Source organism: Toxorhynchites rutilus, chromosome 2 (assembly GCF_029784135.1).
Source record: "Toxorhynchites rutilus septentrionalis strain SRP chromosome 2, ASM2978413v1, whole genome shotgun sequence".
In the NCBI taxonomy this organism is placed as follows: Eukaryota; Metazoa; Arthropoda; class Insecta; order Diptera; family Culicidae; genus Toxorhynchites; species Toxorhynchites rutilus.
This window is the reverse complement of record NC_073745.1, coordinates 86,006,864-86,027,047: the sequence shown is the minus strand read 5'-3', so window position 1 is coordinate 86,027,047 and position 20,184 is coordinate 86,006,864. Positions and strand designations below refer to the sequence as shown.

Below are 20,184 nucleotides of genomic sequence, written 5' to 3'. Positions count from 1 at the left end.
GTTGGAGTGGTACGAAGCCAACGGGGTCACCTTCGTGCCAAAGGAAATGAACCTGCCCAACGCGCCGGAGCTTCGCCTAATAGAGAAATATTGGGCGATTATGAAGCAGGCCCTCCGGAAGAACCCAAAAGTTGTCAAATCGGAGGCGGACTTCAAGAGAAAATGGATTTCTGTTCAAAAAAAACTACAACCTGACGTTGTACAGAACCTTATGGACGGGGTAAAGAGGAAGGTGCGAGCATACGGGCTTGGGCTCGAAGTATGAATAAAAAGAAAATGCCAAAAGTTGTTTTTATTTTACTGTCTAAAATTTTCAAAAGGATCGGTCTACTGGGCGAATTTCTACAGCGTTTTTTCCGTGATGCAATTTGATGTGACACTCCCTTTATGATTTTTCAAAGTTAACATGTTATCAGTTTTCGTTCAACATAGACTGGATGTATGTGATTATAATCCAATTAATTGGCAAATGTGTTATTTTTTCAAAAAAAAAAAAAAGCTAGTAGGTTTTAATTCGATATGTCGATCATCTGAATCGGTCCAGTAGTTCGAAAGTATTAAATTTTTGAAGAAAGTTATTTTTGGGAAAAAAGAAGAAAATTTGGACCGTCGGCTAACTTTGAAAAATCATAATTCAAAAACGAAAAAAAACGCTTCCCTAGTTTCGAGATATGTTGTGTGAAAAATCCTCAGCTTTCCAGAAAAAATATTAAAAAACTATAGCGCCTTTGGTCCCGAGACTATGAAAACAATTAAAAATGAATACGATCAGTAATAACGAGAGCAGAATTCCAATTTTCTGCAGGTATAGTATTTTTCCAACAGGTGATTGGCTTTAATTTGATATGTCTATCATCTGAATCGGTCTAGTAGTTCAAAAATTATGAATTTTTTTGAAAAAAGTCTTTTTTGGCAAAAATGCGAAAAAATTGTATTCTCGGACCACCCTAAAATGGAAATGGTCACCCTATCAAAAAAATAAAAAAATACGGATCTCATAATTTGCGACAAAGAATAAAACTACCACTTTTGTCGAAAATCTGATAACCACTATATCGATTTGGCATGGAATGGCTGTATATTAAAATCAACATAAAATAAACAAAACACAAAGTTGTCAGAACCTCTGATTTTTCTCGCCAACTAAAATGCCAAAATTCAATATTATAATTACAATCTTCCCCCACCGCTGCAGTAATCACTCCTGTGATTGCCCATGAAAGATTTTATTACGTATATCCACTGTAAAAAACGCCCCGTAGTTCCCAACGAACTCCACAACTCAACTATTTTTACATCGTACCATTTTTACTTGGCACAACTTTTTTCGCCCGCTGCGTTATGTTGTGACATATTTACTCCTCCAAACGAGGTGTTGAGAGGTTCAACCAGGGCGCACAAAACGGCAAATAAATGGGAGGAGAAAACGAAAATGAACAACAGAAAAAATGGTAAACTTTATGGTAATTGGATTCCGTTCACAGCGTAGTGTCGAATTCGTGTGTACTCTCGTGGTACGTAGTCATCGCTGTGCATATATTTATGGAGAAGAGTAGCTTAAACTGTGAAAAAAAATATAACCGAGAGACTTTTAACGAGCAGTTCCGGTTCGTTGTATGTTACGACGAGGACAAACTTTGGTTCATCGCCGCTCTCGCGGTGACACAGGACATTCCAAAACTTACCTTCAGCTGTCGAAACTTCTCTTTGGCAATCTAAATCTAGTTTATTGGCGACTAGGAGGATTGGTGCTGGCTGACTACCTTTCACACGACTGATCACATTTCGCATACTGGAGATGTCCTGTGGAAGGGAGAGGAGAAAAAAAAACGTAGTTTTAGTATACATGCATAAATGGATATACAGCTGCTTTTTCACGGAGGAAATTTGATGGTTCACCGCATCCCACAACTTTATTACATCGGAATTGATGACTGAGATATATGGCATAAAATACAAGTATGTTACACTTGTTGCCACATCCACACACGCACATATTTCAGAACGACTTCCAAATTGGGTACTATGTAGATCGCAAGCGGAAGAACGGGCGACGACTCGCGCGTTCGAAATACGATGCAACCCGTGGAGCGAAGTTTAATAGGATCCGGAAATGGTTACTTATTCGAAAATGAAGTAAAATAAACACAAAGCAGCACGCACGATGCATAAAATTAGAGATGATTAACGAGCAATCCAGCACAAACCGTGGTTTGTTGAAGAACTGTGGATTTGATTCCGTCTGCTGCTGGAAGCATAAAATCAAGATAAATGATCATGATTTCCGACATCCAAAACATAGGAACATTTTCTTGTGAAGGCGTAAACGAAAACTGGAAATTAGAATTTTAGCATAGCATTGTTTTTGTTACAAGCGTTCTCGACAGACTCTCGAGGACTTTTGTTTTTGTTTGTGTTCCATTTACATTGTCGTCAATATCTGGCGCGCCTAAACCCTCGCGGGATGGTGAGAAACGAGGGAAATTTTCCGATCCGTGATTAAAACGGCAGCCACCGCACGAAAGCGTCGGTGGAAGTTGTCGTCTATCAAAGCACCCCCATAATGTGCAAAGTGTGCAGCAGCAGCAGCAGTTTCGTCGGGTAGAGCGCACAAAAAAAGCGAAAACTTTAAGTGCCACCTGCGGGGCGGGCGAGAATAATGAATAAACATCAATTTCGTGCCATGATAGCGCTCACTGCTCCCCGTCTCGTCGGTTTGTCTGTCTGGAAGCCGGCAGTCTGGGACGATCCCAGCGGGAAAGGTGTTTTTTTTTGTTTTCAATTTATTCGCTTGTGCTAGTTTCAAGTGGAGCGTGAACTTTGACACCATTGCGTCAATTGGGAATATCATTAAAAATCAGTTCGTAGAATCTTAATCGCCGGCGACAGCTAAGTATCGGATTTTCACATAATGATTCGTAATTGATATAGATGTTAAACTTTTGTGTTCAGACATTACGTTGCTTCTTCAGATAAGATACTATTACTCTTCCCTCGAATTGAAGTACAATATCACAACAAAAGGTGTTGCTTTTGGGAAATGAACATATTTGGGTTTGGTTTTTTTTATAAATTCGTTTATTTTTACAGACTCAGTTACATAAGTAATTAATAATTCTTAAATATATTTTTATAAATAGATATAAACAATTTTCTTAAATCTATGATTAGTAATGTGGGAAACCAATTACTCGCGGTGGACTCGAGATTAGAAGGGAGATATATTTTCTCAGGAAAAGGATGGAAATTATTACAATTTTGATAATCATACACACTCCAATCTTAAATATATTCGTACACCTATTGTGAATTTACATTTCAACTTATTCCCATGTTTATAGCAAGCGGACCAATTACTCTCAAAGCGAAAAAAGGAGGGTGTAAGGCAATGAGATACATATAGAGGTGGAGCAGTAGGCGAAGTCTATCTGTATGTGCAAGCCAAATATCGTGTCGTAATTATTTGCATTCAATATGGAATGTATACGGAAGAAACAAAACAATGTTGCATGGTAATTTGAGCCAAAATTCTCATGAAATCATTCAACTGATTGTTTTTTAACAGATGACAATTATATCGTGGCTTATTTTGATTATTCATGTGGTAAAAAGGTCCAGAGAGCAGTCGCATGCTTAGTTCTCGAAAGCAGTAACATTTTCGGTGAAATTTTTATTGATTGGCGATTATTATCTCACAACATACACACCGACACTGAGAGCCTTCGAAACATCAACTTCATAACGGTGAAATAATGAAACTTCGTTTGTTTCTATGAACGTGGGGGAGTGAAAACGACACATGGAAATATCACTTTTATCCGTCTTTTTCGGCGTCATTTCACAAATATTCACTTCACGCTATCACATTAGCCTCATATTCAGCGGGAGCTCTACAAAAATGCACGTTTTCAATTGATAAATTACTTCCTGAAAATAGCATTTTTACATGGATGCGGTGGGCAATCAAAGATAAACAAAACGACTGACGTCACTATTTGCGAAATAGTTATGGCAGCGCATGCTATGTCGCTCGAAACTCGACCATCTTCATTACCTTTTTTCCAGGACATTGGGTGTAAGGATATGAGAATAATCACACACGAACATCGATAGCTTAGGGAAGGGGTTTGGATTGTCGTGGGTGAGGAGGTAACAGAAAGAACTCTTTTAATACCATTGCAACCAGCGATTTATTTCGTTAATCATCAAGCATTCGCTTCATCGAACTCCAACTCCAAATTCTTAAAATAAAAATTCTGAAAGGAAAAAATACAAAAACCTTAAGCGTAAATCTCGAAAACAACATCTAGCTCAATATTCGAAATGGAAAAAACATAATTCTAAATACCAAATACACGATAGATTTTTTTTCAAATTCTTCATTATAATTCTGCAGGTATCTAAAACCTGAAATCCCTAATCCAAAATTTAGATTTCAAATTCATAATCTATAAATCTAAAATATAGCAATCGCCAATTCGAGATTGCCATCTCTTAAATTAGGTAAATTTATTTTAATCTATCTCTGATATTATGTATTACATTGCACAATGGTTCATGAGATGCATTTAAGTGGAAATTAGCATTTATAGCTCGACAGTTATTCTCTAGACAAAAACTGTCTTAGACAAAGTTGTTACTGATAGAGCGCTCGCTTTTATGTTGTCAAAAATAGGGTGACCAAAATTGTCGGTGAAATAAAAAATCTAACTTTCTTATCTTTACAGATAGAGGTAAACATTGTTCAACAATGTTGTAGCTCCAATTATTTGAGACATCTTTGTAGAACAAAGTTTTTCTCTATCTCTTGAAATAACCGATATAGCGCGGTTTTTCTAAGTTACTTTAGGGTCATCATGAAAAAAAACAGTTTTTTTGCTCTAACTTTTATGTTTCAAATTTTACATGGAAAGACTTTTAGAGCTTATTATTACAAACATTTTTCGATGAAGAACTTGTCAATATCTAAACTTTACGCAAAGTTATTGATATTTCTTTCCAAAAAACATGCTCTTTTCATTTGTTTGTCACTCTTTCTGGGGCAAACGTAAACAAAGTTTATTGGCGGCATTTGAAAGAGCATATTTCACTCTACATGATGTGTGATTTTCAAAACAATGTTATTTTTCGTGTTTGAGTAAATTAAAATTGAAATCATGAGTTTTTGGGTGAAAAACCATCAATAACTTTGAGTAGGGTTAAGATATAGACAAGTTCTGCATCGCAAAATGTTGGTATCGATAAGCTCTAAAACACGTACGAAGACAGTTTTGATGTAGAATTTAAAATATAAAAGTTAAAGCAGAAAAAACACGTTTTTTCATGGTCACCCTAATGCAACTTAGAAAAAAGCGCTCTAACTTTTATACTTAAAATTCTACATCAAAATAGTTACATCAATTAGAGCTTATCAATACCAACATTTTGCGATGTAGAACTTGTCAGTATTTTAATCCTGCTCAAAGTTATTGATGGGGTTTCATCCAAAAACTCATGATTTTAATTTTAATTTACTCAAACACAAAAAATAACATGGTTTTGAAAATCACATATTATATAGAGTGAAATCTGTTCTTTCAAATTCCATCAACAAAAATTCCATCAAATGCTAATTTCCACATAAATGCATCTCCTGGACCATTGTGCAATGGTACACTGTTGACGAGTTTCAATTAGGCCATAATTTGTGTCCCAAACTCGTTAGTGTAATCTGTATCAGATTAGAAGACACGAAGCCAGTTTCCAAATGTTACAATTTGAATGGTAATTTCCACATCATGTTATTTAATTACTTGAAACACAATTTTCGCATGGATTTTTTCACCATCTTCAAAAAAATGTTTTTCATTTGAATAGAATACTAATTTGATGCGGAAAAAATAATTATCATTCATAATTTTAATTTTGAAAACGTCTTCATTCCGCTTAAAATTCAATTATTCCTAAACTAGTAAACGAATCCGAAAGTCGTAAACGCCGATTATCTGTGCAGTGAGTTTAAGGAAACTTCAGTGTTTCCTAATTAGGGCCCGAAATCTTCGAAGATGAAAAATGAAAATCGACTCTCTTCTCAATATCTCCGCTTCGACTAAGACTACTTCGTAATTTACCGTCAACATGCCTCGAATTGACTAGAAATGATTTGACGAACGTTAAGAGCGAGGATGACTAATGAACTATTCTAGCAAATGGTTATTCTACGGTACGGAAGACGATTCTGTTGCTTCTATTTGAAAGTTGAGAAAATTTTTTTGTATATGTGTCTAAATAATCTTTTGATGTTTGAATAGTTTTGGATGTTGCAGCGCATAACAAATACTACTTATTGCAAAGTGGATCTATATGAAAAAAATTTGGACAAAAATATTATAAGTTTATGAAATAATAATAAGCAATAAATTTCTGAAATATATTCAAATCGATTTAACATAATAAAATATGTTCAGATCAAATATTTTGAGAATTTTCATTGAATTCAATTTTAAAATCCCTGTATCTAAGAAACGGTAGCATTTAGCAAAACTTTTCCGTATACTTTTTTGGCTGGAAATAATGCATACTTTCATATAATTGATTCTAAAAACAAATATCAATAATTTTGAAAAACTTTTTTGTTCATTATTTCTCCATTTTGGCGCACTAAACTTCATTAGTTGTCCGCTGCGAAATCTAACCTTTCAAATGTATTGTGACGTCGCGTAATCGCACTAACACAACGAGATATTGTTTACTAAATCCATCTACCCGAAATATTTTATATAGAACAATATGTGTCTATTTAATAAATATTAACGTTAAAGGGCCTGGCCAGGTAAGGGAGTGAAAAGTGCCCCAAAACCAAATCACCAGCTGTATGGCAAATATTGTTTAGGACATTAACACGTTCGACGCCCAACGTGACGTTTTTGAGTTTCTTGCAGAGCCCAACTTGCGATTAAATTATTAAATGAAGATCAAACTTAGTTTGTAGATAAACATTGCTAGATTTCATGTAAAATCTAGCAATGTTTATTTCCAATTCAAGACGAATTGATGACAATAACACATGCCAAAGTCATATTATAGGGGTTTTGCAAAAAAATGCAATACAAACCATCCGTACTGTAAATTAATAAAAAGTATAGTATTAACAGTATAATATTATGGTTATGATTTTATTATTTTTCTTCATATCCTATAGTTACATTTAGATGCCTATTCTATCAAATTCCTTCTAAAAATCCTACTTAATTCGAGCGAGGAAAGTGTCACCCATATCGGGTGACGGGGCGTCGAAAGTGTTAAATAAGAAATTTTGGCGGTTTATTTGAACCCCTATAACATAGGATCTATGGTGAAAAATGCATCTTTTCTTTTTTTGCGCTATTCTCAATAGCTTTGAGCCAAAAATAAGAAAAAAAAGACTGAAAGTACATCTTACAAAGGTATATCGATAAATATCTTCAAACATTTTTTTCATCAGAAAATGCAATAATAAAAAAAAATTTAAATATGCAGTACAAAATTTTTTTTATATTTTCTGGCATTTCGAAATTTTGAAAAAAAAACTTCGAGACCCACTTCTGCTCTAATTTTTATTTAAATTCGTCCGTATGTGTCTTTCTTTCTACATGTGGTGAAATATTTTCCTGAATATTTTTATTCTCTTGAAATCGCCGCGTACCGCGCAACACTGAAAAAAATCTGAAAAAAACACACATATCTAGAAAAGCTGTAGGAACACATTTAAATATGAATTAGAGTAGCACTAAATCCCTAAATAAAAAAAAACAAAAATTTTAATATTTTTTTAGTACAGGTCGGACTCGATTATCCGGAGTATTGATTTTTTTTCACTCCGGATAATAGAATTCTCCGGATAATCGATTCAAAAAAGAAATTTTTTTATACGTTTTTTTGCATGTATTTTTTGTTTTTTGAATATAAAAGAGGAATTTGATTTTTTATTCATCCCCTTAAAGTCAGAAAACACCTTTCTCATATGAAAAAAATAAATTTATCCTGATTCTCTCAGGAAGTGATAGGCGATCATATTTGATGAAAAAAAAAAAACCTTCTACGTATCTATTCGAATTTCAACAATGACAGAGTTATAGAACTTTTTTTCTTTTTCGGACTCTGTCGCCTCAAACTGGCTGTACATTAAAAAGTACGCTACGGAAGACAACTTTGTTGCCTTCATTTGAAAGATGAGAAAATTTAGTATAGGATATAGTAGTGGAACATCTAAATTAGTATATTTTCATAACATTTTGGAAGTGAAAAACTTAAAAGTTAATAATTTTTAATGTGTTATTATTACTTTTATCCTAAAAATTGTACTAATTGGATTGTTCCTATCAATTAAATTGAAGCTCTCAACCGCTCTACAATTTGTTCTTTGACACCCAAATTCTATCTTTCTTAATTTGGCTGCAATATCGATATGAAAAATTCCTGGTAAAAAATCAAGCAAAATCTCCAAAAATCACTTTTTTTACCCCACTGTACATGTAAAAGCCACTCAAATTTCACCTTAACGTTAAAAGGTTACATTTCTTCTTGAAATAAGTCATATTTGAAACATAAAAAAAAAAATTTTTCCAAACTGTATATAATCGAGTCCAAAATTGTATATAATCGAATCACATATAATCAAGTCTGACCTGTATCAAATGAAAGGGATTGACTAGTAGAACACAGTGATTTTTTAAAAACGCAAATCCAAAATGGCCGCCACCACAAAGTGGCGCCAAATATTAGGCTGTCAAAAAAGTCCTGCGGTATTTTTTTTGAATTTTCATTTGTTCATAACATTAGTTACAATCATCTGTTTTAAGTCAAATATGCACCGTTTTGTTCGATGACTTGTTCCCAACGAGATGCCAACTTCATAATACCCCTGTTATAGAAGCTTGCATCCTTATTGGCAAAAAACTCGGATAGCCAATTTTCACAGGCCTCTTTTGTGGCTAACTTCTGACTACCTAGCTCGTTCGCCATGGACAAAAACAGGTGGTAGTCACTTGGTGCAAGGTCCAGACTATACGGCGGATGCAAAAGAACCTCCCATCCGAGCTCCCGGAGCTTCTGGCGCGTCACCAAAGAAGTGTGTGGTCTGGCGTTGTCCTGATGGAAGACAATGCGGCCTCTGTTTATCAAAGATGGCCTCTTCTTCATGAGTGCTACCTTCAAGCGGTCCAGTTGTTGGCAGTACAGGTCCGAATTGAGCGTTTGGCCATAGGGAAGCAGCTCATAATAGATTATTCCTTGACAATCCCACCAAACACACAGTAGAACCTTCCTGGCCGTTAATGAGGGCTTGGCCACCGTCTGAGCCGCTTCAGCGGGCTTCGACCACGACCATTTGCGCTTCACGTTGTCGTAAGTGACCTACTTTTCATCGCCAGTCACCATCCGCTTCAGAAACGGGTCGATTTTGTTGCGATTCAGCAGCGATTCACATGCGTCGATACGGTCAAAGATGTTTTTTTGCGTCAACGTGTGTGGCCCATACATCGAGCTTCTTTGTGAATCCAAGCTTCTTCAAATGGTTAATAACGGTTTGATGACTTATCCCCAGCTCTTGGCCGATGCTACGGCTGCTACTATGCCGGTCTTTCTCGGCTAATTCAGCGATTTTGTCGCAATTTTCGACGACAGGCCTTCCGGAGCGTGGCGAGTCTTCGACGACCTCTACACCAGAACGAAAATGTTGAAACCATCGTTGTGCGGTGGAAATGGAAACTGTATCGGGTTCATAAACTGCACAAATTTTATTGGCAGCTTGAGATGCATTTTTGCCTTCGTCATAGTAGTACTGTAAAATATGTCGGATTTTCTCTTTATTTTGCTCCATATTTGCGACACTATAACTCACGAACGACTTAACCAAACAAAACACTGTCAAGGACTATATTATAGCGCGCAAAAATACCTTTCCAACAAGCTATAGTATGACTCGATACAATGAATACAACTAGAACTACGCGCTTACAACGACACCTCGGGGAAATACCGCAGGACTTTTTTGACAGCCTAATATATATATATATTTTTCAAAACCACAATCAATATGGGTATCGAAAGAAAGTGCTCGACTAGTAGAACATAGCAGGATCATGAAAAATTCAAATCCAATATGGCCACAGTCCGCAAATAACTGATTACTTTTTAATGGTTTCATTCAGCTTGCCCTGTTTGTGTGTATGTTTGAGTGTTCGTAGGATTGCCCCACATTAATTGAAATTTGACCCCGTTCCTGATCACTGATTGCTCTGAAATTTGGATCATACCTTTTATTATACTTCCATTATAAAACTGCTTGAAAATTCAATTTGGCCGCCCCTAAAAAATGGCTGAATGGCTTGACTTGGAGAATAGACTACATTATGAACAACATAAATTCGAAAAGGTAACCGCCACTAAATAGTCGACTATGTATTTTTTGCATTCCCCTCAATACAGGGAAACTTCGATATAGCGTACCCTCGTTATAACGTACACAGTCCAAAGGAATAATTTTTTTAATAGTATTTTTCTGAAAGAACAATGAATTATCTGTATCTTGATACTAAAGCTTGGTTCGTACTTTCAACCAATCCCGAAGTACTACTGTTTTGTGATTCTGGATTCTAAATGAATCAAATTTTAATCAACAGTACGAAGAGAAACATCATGAGAAAGGTTGGCTTCGTCTTCTAGTTGAATTTATCCATTAACCTTACTCAAACAGCAACACAATAAAGTAATATAAGCTACTTTTCTGAGTTCTTTATTATGTTTCGATACAACGTACAATTTTGAAAGTAAAATGAACGTTAGATCGAAGTTAGCCTGTATTGTTATCAAATAAAATGATTTGACTAATAGAATACAGTAAATAATTAAAATATTCCGAAGAAAGTTAGATAAGAAATAAAAATTTAAGAAAAGTTGGATGGTTTTATTGTAGAGATACCATTGTAGTTACTAATGGTACAGATAATTTACTTAAAACTAGAAAATAATATAAATAAAACAGCTTTTGAGGTTTTATTTATATTATTTTGAGGTTTTGAGGTAGTTATCACATCCGTTCCTTTATTCATGTTTGTGTTGTTGATAATGTAGTGTATTCTCCAAGTGAAGCCATTCAGCCATTTTTTAGCGGAGGCCAAATTGAATTTTTCAAGATCATGGAATACGCAGTTTTATAATGGCAATAGAATTAAAGGTATGTTCCAAATTTCAGATCAATCAGTGATCAGGAACGGGGTCAAATTTCAATTAATGTGGGCAATCCTACGAACACTCAAACATACATACAAACAGGGCAAGCTGAATGAAACCACTAAAAAGAAATCAGTTATTTGGGAACTGCGGCCATCTTGGATTTGTATTTTTCATGATCTACTGTGTTCTACTTGTCAAGCTCTTTCATTTGATATCCATATTTATGGGGTTGTGAAAAAATATATATTGCGCCATCTTGTGGTGACGTCCATCTTGTGGTGGCGTCCATCTTGGATTTGCATTTTTCATAAATAACTGTATTCTACTAGTCAAGCCCTTTCATTTGGTACCCATATTGATGGGGTTCTGAGAAAATATGTAATCCACCATTTTGTTGTGGCCGCCATCTTGGATTTCTTCTTCTTCTTGAATGGCGTTAACGTTCCCTGTGGAAATTTTGCCGTCTCAACGTATGCATTAACTAGCGTCATTTATTAATACTTAGTTGAGATTTTCTAAGCCAAATAACACGCCTTGAATGTTTTCTGAGGGGCAAGCTCTAGAATACGCGTGATCACAGTGCAAGTCGAAGGAAATTTCTTTGACGAAAAATTACCCGGCCAGAACGGGAATCGAACCCGAACACCCGGCATGATAATGTGAGACGTTAACCACTCGGCCACGGGTGCGCCTATGATTTGCATTTTCCATAAATAACTGTGTTCTACTAGTCAAGCCCTTTCATTTGATACCCATATTGATGGGGTTGTGAAAAAATACATATGGCGCCATCTTGTGGTGACGGCCGTTTGGATTTGCATTTTTCATAAATAACTGTATTCTACTAGTCAAGCCCTTTCATTTGATACCCATATTGATGGGGTTCTGAGAAAATATGTAAACCGCCATCTTGTGGTGGCATTCAGCTCGCGCAGTCCGAAGACATCGGTCGCAAAATTGTTCGCGTCTATTATAAAGTGGAGATTATACCGTTATCAGTTCGTGGCTGGTGAAGTTATTTCGCCCTAACGGGGTTCTCTTTATTGCGCGAGTGAGGAGAGCAGCAATCACTACCAGCGTGAGGAAGAAGTCCTCCACGGCGGACGCGGTGCGTGTGCCGTATCATCGCTGTGTGTGCTTTAGCATCGTCATCGATTCCATCATCGTGTTGTGGTGCGATATACCGTTGCATCTGTGCCGAGCGATTGCCACGCGGTTCGATTGAGACACCGCTTCATTTCATTCGCATTGGTGTGCGATTTAGGTATAATATATATTAGGTTTAGAAATACAAAAAAAATAAGAATTATATTATTTTATATCTGCCGTAATGGCAGAAGGTCATGTTGACATGGAGATTGAAACTACTGTTTCCTCCTCACTAGCTACAACGGGGGCTGGGAAGTCGCTTAAACGCGTTCCCCCCTCAGAAGATGTCTCTTCAGAGAAAGAGGTAATCTACCTTAACAAGCCCCCCTCAAGAAAATTGGCAAACTTTTCCTCTTCGCCCCCTCAATCTCCCGCTCCCGCTTCCGCTCTACTACCGAACTTGCCTCCCAGCCCTACTGATACCGCTCCCGTTCAACAATCGACCTCGTCTTCCCCCTCAGTTGTTTCCTCTCCTCGTGTCAAGGTCTATCCGGACGATGCACTTGGAGCTGGTCCATGGGTTGTTTTTTTCCGGCCTAAACCAAAAGGAAAGGCAATTAATGTCATTCAGGTTTCGAAAGATCTGGCAAGATTATATTCCTCCGTGGTCGAAATCTCTAAGGTTAGACCGAACAAACTGCGTGTTGTCGTGAGTGATCGGAAACACGCGAATGCAATTGTGATCGACGAGAGATTCTCCCTAGAGTATCGCGTCTACGTGCCCTCCCATGACGTAGAAATCTCGGGGGTGGTAACTGAAACTGGTCTGACGTGCGAAATGATAAAAGAAGGAGTTGGTAAATTTAAAAGACTCCCGTTGGTGGGTGTTAAAATTTTGGACAGCCGCCAACTAGGAAAAGTATCCCAAGAAGAGGGAAAAACTAAATTCACGCCGTCAGACTCGTTTCGAGTAACTTTTGCTGGTTCCGCTCTACCTGACTACGTCATGGTGGGCAAATTGAGATTGCCTGTGCGACTCTTCGTGCCAAAGCCCATGACTTGCCAAAAATGCAAGTCAGTTGGTCACACTTCAGATTATTGTGCCAACAAGGAGCGCTGTGCCACTTGCGGAGAGCAACATGAGGGGAAATCCTGCAGTGCGACTGAGCATAAATGTCCATATTGCGGGGGATCCCCACACGAGCTCTCAGTTTGTGAAACTTACAAGAGTCGCTGGGAGACACAGAAGCGCTCTTTGAAGGAACGCTCGAAACGCACTTTTGCGGATATTTTAAAGGGCGCTTCGCCACTGGCCCAACAACAACAACCAATCAACACACAAAATGTCTTCGCCACGTTGCCCGTTGACGAAATAGAAGCGGACACAGCTAACGGGGGCACACCGTTCATTTTCCAAGGGAATCCCCGGCGCAAAAATGTGACCACTCCCAAAGTTCAAGGACAAGCCCCTCCGGTGATACCCCCTGTTAGCATGCCTAAAAAATCGAGTGCAGCGGACAAGCAAAATCAGGTTCCTCCTGGCTTCCGTGGGAATAGTTCACCTTCGAACGACCCAGCACTCGAGGGGACATCAAAAACCCCAACTGTCCCTATTTTTCCGTCCAGCTCAACTTCCCAATCGGGATTTATAAAGTTGTCTGACCTTTTGGACCAAATCTTCAAGTGTTTTAATGTTTCCGACTCCATCAGAACCATTGTCATTTCAATGCTTCCAGTATTAAAGACAATTTTGCAACAATTGATGCAAACATGGCCCCTCCTTGCAATGATTATCTCTCTTGATGTCTAATTTAAATAGAGAGGTCGGAGATATCACTGTTTTACAGTGGAATTGTCGTAGTCTTATCCCTAAATTGGATACATTCAAATTTTTAATTCATAAGTTCAATTGTGATGTTTTTGCTCTGTCCGAAACTTGGCTTTCTTCGCGAGATGATCTCTCTTTCCACAATTTTAATATCATACGCTTGGACCGTGATGACAGATACGGAGGGGTGCTATTGGGTATCAATAAGTGCCACTCATTTTTTCGAATTGACCTTCCACCTATTGGAGGGATCGAAGCTGTTGCTTGTCATGCAAACATCAGAGGCAAAGACCTCTGTATTGTCAGCTTGTATTGGCCTCCGAGAGCTGCGGTTAGCCGCAATCAACTTGTTGACATGTGCTCACTCCTTCCTGAGCCACGATTGATCTTGAGAGACTTCAACTCTCACGGAACTGCCTGGGGGGAACAGTACGACGACAATCGTTCATTGTTGATATATGACCTTTGTAACAGCTTCAATATGACCGTTTTGAACACTGGGGAAACAACACGTGTGCCTAAACCTCCTGCTAACCCAAGTGCCCTTGACCTCTCGCTTTGCTCGAATACACTATCGTTAGATTGCAAGTGGAATGTAATCCAGGACCCCAACGGCAGTGACCACTTGCCAATCAAAATTTCCATCACCATTGGTTCGAATTCTTCTGAATCTATAAACATGGCATATGACCTCACAAGACACATTGACTGGAAAAAATATGCGGACGCAATTGCTCTAGCCATCAATTCTAGAGATGGTTTGCCTCCATTGGAGGAGTATAACTTCCTTTCTCGTTTGATATATGACAGCGCGGTTCGCGCTCAAACGACACCCATCCCAGGCTCCACTTTTCGTCAAAGGCCTCCCAATCCATGGTGGGATAGCCAATGTTCCAAGCTTTATCAGGATAAATCGAACGCATTTAAAGCTTTTCGGAAACGTGGAACCATTGAGAATTTTCAAACGTATTTGCACCTTGAAAATCAGTTCAAAAATTTGATCAAAGGGAAAAAACGTGCTTATTGGCGAAATTTCGTGGGAGGTTTGTCACGAGAAACGTTAATGAAAAAATTATGGAAAGTGGCTCGAAACATGAGAAATCGCTCTTCAACGAATGAAAGCGAAGAATATTCACATCGATGGATTTTTAATTTTGCACGGAAGGTTTGTCCCGATTCCGCTCCCGTGCAGAAAATTGTTCGAGATATACCACAAGATAGGTGCGATCTTGATTCTGAGTTTTCGATGGTAGAATTCTCTCTTGCTCTCCTTTCATGTAACAATTCTGCTCCAGGAACGGATAGAATTAAGTTCAACTTGTTAAAAAACCTCCCTGATGTGGCGAAACATCGTTTGTTGAATTTATTCAATCGGTTTCTGGAGCACAATATTGTTCCAGATGATTGGAGACAAGTGCGAATTATAGCTATTCAAAAACCCGGAAAACCCGCGTCCGACTTCAATTCGTACCGCCCAATAGCAATGCTGTCTTGTATACGGAAATTGTTGGAGAAAATGATCTTGTTTCGCCTTGATCGATGGGTTGAAACGAATGGCCTACTCTCAGATACACAATATGGGTTCCGCAGGGGCAAGGGGACGAATGATTGTCTTGCGTTGCTTTCTTCAGAAATTCAAATGGCTTACGCCGAAAAAAAACAAATGGCTTCAGTATTCTTGGACATAAAGGGGGCCTTTGATTCTGTTTCAATAGAGGTTTTGTCAGACAAATTACACTCTCGGGGTCTGCCGCCTCTGTTTAATAATATGTTATATAACTTGCTTTGTGAGAAACAGTTGAATTTTTCTCACGGGGATTCGACAGTAAATCGGGTCTCCTACATGGGCCTCCCCCAGGGCTCATGTTTAAGCCCCCTTTTGTACAACTTCTATGTAAGCGACATCGACAACTGTCTTACACAAAATTGCAGCCTAAGACAACTTGCAGATGACGGAGTGGTGTCTGTCGTAGGATCAAACGAATCCGACCTGCAAGGACCCTTACAAGATACTTTGAACAATTTTTCAACCTGGGCCATTGGGCTAGGGATCGAATTCTCCACGGAGAAAACAGAGATGGTGGTTTTTTCTAGGAAGCATAGACCAGCAAAACCAAAGCTTCAACTTTTGGGTAAACCGATCACTCATGCTATGTCATTCAAGTATCTTGGGGTCTGGTTCGACTCCAAATGTACTTGGGGGGCCCATATTAGGTATCTGGGTAAAAAATGCCAACAAAGAATAAACTTTCTCCGTACAATTACCGGCACATGGTGGGGAGCCCATCCCGAAGATCTTATAATGTTGTATCGAACAACTATTCTCTCAGTGATGGAGTATGGCAGTTTCTGTTTTCAATCAGCTGCCAAAACACATCTCATTAAACTCGAGCGAATTCAGTATCTTTGTCTCCGTATTGCGTTGGGATGTATGCCCTCAACGCATACCATGAGTCTCGAGGTTTTGGCAGGCGTACTCCCACTAAAAGATCGCTTCAATTTATTATCTCTTCGGTTCCTCATCCGGTGTAAGGTTATGAACCCATTGGTGATCGGAAATTTTGAGCAGCTTATCGAGCTAAATTTTCATTCAGGATTCATGAGCTCATATCATGAATTCATCTCCATGCAGGTTGATCCTTCTTCGTATACTCCCAACCGTGTTTGTTTTCCTGACTACATCAATTCCTCTGTACATTTTGATCTGTTCATGAAGGAGAAAATCCATGGAATTCCAGATTATCATCGATCGGGGATCATTCCTACGATCTTCAATGCAAAGTATGGGCGTGTCAATTGTGATAATATGAACTTTACTGATGGGTCCTCTATGAATGAGTCCACAGGATTTGGAGTGTTCAACGAAATTTTTAGCACCTCCCACAGTCTTCAGAATCCTTGCTCTGTGTATATTGCTGAATTGGCAGCAATACATTGGGCGCTGGACAGCGTCGCCTCACGACCTGTTGAACACTATTACATTGTAACGGATAGTCTTAGTTCTGTCGAAGCTATCCGTTCAGTAAGGCCGGAAAAGCACTCGCCGTACTTCGTTGAGAGAATACGAGAAATTTTGAGTGCTTTATCCAGACGCTGTTATGTCATTACCTTTGTCTGGGTCCCTTCACATTGCTCAATTCCGGGTAACGAGAGGGCTGACTCATTGGCAAAGGTAGGTGCAATTGAAGGCGATATTTATCAGCGTCAAATCGCTTTCAATGAATTTTATTCTTTAGTCCGTAAAAATACCATCGCTAACTGGCAACGTAAATGAAACGAAGATGAATTGGGCCGGTGGTTTCACTCGATTATCCCTAAGGTTAGCCTCAAACCATGGTTCAAAAGTCTGGACTTAAGTCGGGACTTTATTCGCACCTTCTCTCGACTCATGTCCAATCACTGTTCGTTAGACGCGCTACTCTTTCGTTTTAATCTTGCCGATGGCAATATCTGTGCTTGTGGCCAAGGTTACCACGACATCGAACACGTTGTTTGGTCGTGCGAGGAGTATCTTGTTGCCAGATCGAATTTAGAAAACTCTCTTCGGGCTAGAGGAAGGCAGCCCAATGTGCCGGTGAGAGATGTGTTAGCTGGTTTAGACCTTGATTACATGTCCCAAATATATGTCTTCCTAAAAGCTATCAATCTTCGTGTGTGATTGTCCTTATATCCTTATATTCTCCTTTTCCTTTCCCTTCGCGAGAAATCAAATCCCTTCTTACTAACAATAGAATAAGGTGAAATGTAAAAACATGTTAGATATAAGATAGGCTTAAGAATTGAGTATGATGAATGTGAGTGCGAATGTGAGTGTGAACATTGTCAACATATCCTTATATCCCATCCTTTTCCTGAAACAAAATGTCACCCTTCTAAACTCGAGCAAGCCGCGAGTAATCGGTTCTCTACTTCATTAACATTAGAATTAATAAAAAATGTTTATATATACTTGTAACTATACAAATAGGAGTTTGGCTCCTTTAAACTTATGTAACTGAGCCTGTAAAAATAAACGATTTAATAAAAAAAAATAAAATCTTGTGGTGGCGGCCATTTTGGATTTGCAGTTTCCATAAATAATTGTATCCTACTAGTCAAGCCCTTTCATTTGATACCCATATTGGCTATTCAATATGGAATTATTATACAAATTATTCAAAATTTCCGAAAATCAAAAATAAAATACTCCGGATAATCGAGTCTAAAATTCCGGATATTCGATTCTCCGGATAATCGAGTCCGTACAGGTACAGGTTCAATTTTTGATAAAAAAAATTTTTGATAATTTTTCTTGATACACCTTGAGATGCATCCAGTATTTTTTTCAAATTTTTATCTCGAAGCTTTTAAGGGTGGCGTGGAATAAACGAAAAAGTACGTTTTTCACTATAGATCCTATGTTAAACCACATAGGGGTTCAAATAAACCGCCAAAATTTCTTATTTAATTCCTATATAATATTTGCCATACAGCTGGTGATTTGGTTTGGGGGCACTTTTTACTCCCTTACCCGGCGAGGCCCTTTTTACTAAAAATATAAGATTGAGGAGCATACATAAATAGACAACTTAAAAAATGTTTGGAATTGATGGTCATTCCATTCCAAGCCACTGATGAAAAAAACATGAATATCGTCATATAATCTAAAATGTAGTATTAAAAGACAAATGATTATTTTAAATCAATTTGCGGAGTAATCAAATTCTTCGATCGTTATGTGTAGCCCGACATTCGTTTGACAATCAATAAACTTGTGATATTTGTACAAGATTTGAAAAAAAAAGTAAAGATACTGTTATGTCTATTTTGACTTTGAATAAGCCCTTAGAGTCTAATCTCCAGAAATTTGAAATCGATTTTTTCATATTTTTGGAGATTAGACATTCAAGTATATGCCATTTGAAACATTTTTAAAATTCCCGTTATTTACCCAGTTATAACCATAAAACGGTGACACGTTATTTATCTGATACGACTTTGACACAAAACAATAAACGCGTTTTTTCACTAACTGCTTTCCCAAGCTAGCAAACATGATATTTCAAGTTACACTGAACCGATTTGTTTCAAATTTGATATGAATGTAACTTTTTACATTTGTTTATCGCATGAGCCAACAAATCTTTTTTTTTAATCTTCCTATTTTCAAAAAATCATTAAAAAATGTTAAACTTCCAAAAAAATGTTAAACTTTCCAAAAGTATCGGGGAAAACGCAATTCTAGCAACAACTGAATTTGTGTGAAGGATCTAAACTAAACTAAATTAAACTAAAAGCTATAATAACAATTCATAGTCGAATTCTCCCCCGTGAACCATGATCGTAGCGCCCTATAACATAATTACCTGAAATGTCTGGTGATTGGTTAACGAGTACATAACGATGAAGCCATGGCCGTTTTTAATGTACAGATCTCGCATCGACGCAAACTGTTCGGTGCCGGCAGTGTCTAAAATTTCTAGCACGCAGGGCGAATTGTCCACCTAGACGAAGAAAGAAAGAAAGAGAATAGAAAACACAACGTTAGCAACTATTGGAAAATTTACAACACACTTTACGAGCAATAATAACATCTAAAACTTCGTCTCCGAAGTGCAACGAACGCGCACTTCCATCCCTGCAGTTGCACCTGCACCTACAGGAGCAAAAACACAAAGTTGTTTACATCCTATGTCCGTCTGGCAGCTAAATTTTCCCAACCCCACAAGCTAGTATCCATTATGTTCAGGTGAGTAAAAACTAACCCGAACGACTACTCGCAAACATTTCACTCTCTGGTTAGGAAAATTTATTAATACGTTGTAGCAGACATAAGCTTTTGAAAGCGAACTTTTCTATTAGCAGCTTTCGACAGAAGCTAGAAAGTGCGCAACAGTTCTTTTGGGGAGGCGGGATACCGCTGAACAAATCTTTCGGTTCCCCATCCGCCCAAAAGGGTCGATTGCCCCCACTAAGACTGATTGACCGCCGAAACCGAGGCAGACACAGGAGGGCACTTTATATTTTTTAAGTAGTTTTCGAAACTAATTATAGTTTGCAATAGAGGCGCACATATACACAAAAGGTGTGTGTGG

General features: G+C 38.0%; 1 protein-coding gene across 1 annotated transcript in view; it reads right to left on the bottom strand.

Moving 5' to 3' along the window:
* Nucleotides 1-20,184, bottom strand: part of LOC129770127 (ras-related protein Rap-2a) — a 500,200-nt gene that overhangs the window by 28,405 nt on the left and 451,611 nt on the right. Inside the window, exons 3-4 of the mRNA XM_055772772.1 lie at nt 19,456-19,593; nt 1,686-1,803 (exon numbers count right to left, since the gene is read on the bottom strand). Of these exons, the coding sequence (XP_055628747.1) occupies nt 1,686-1,803; nt 19,456-19,593 (256 nt within the window). The remainder of the gene's footprint in view (nt 1-1,685; nt 1,804-19,455; nt 19,594-20,184) is intronic.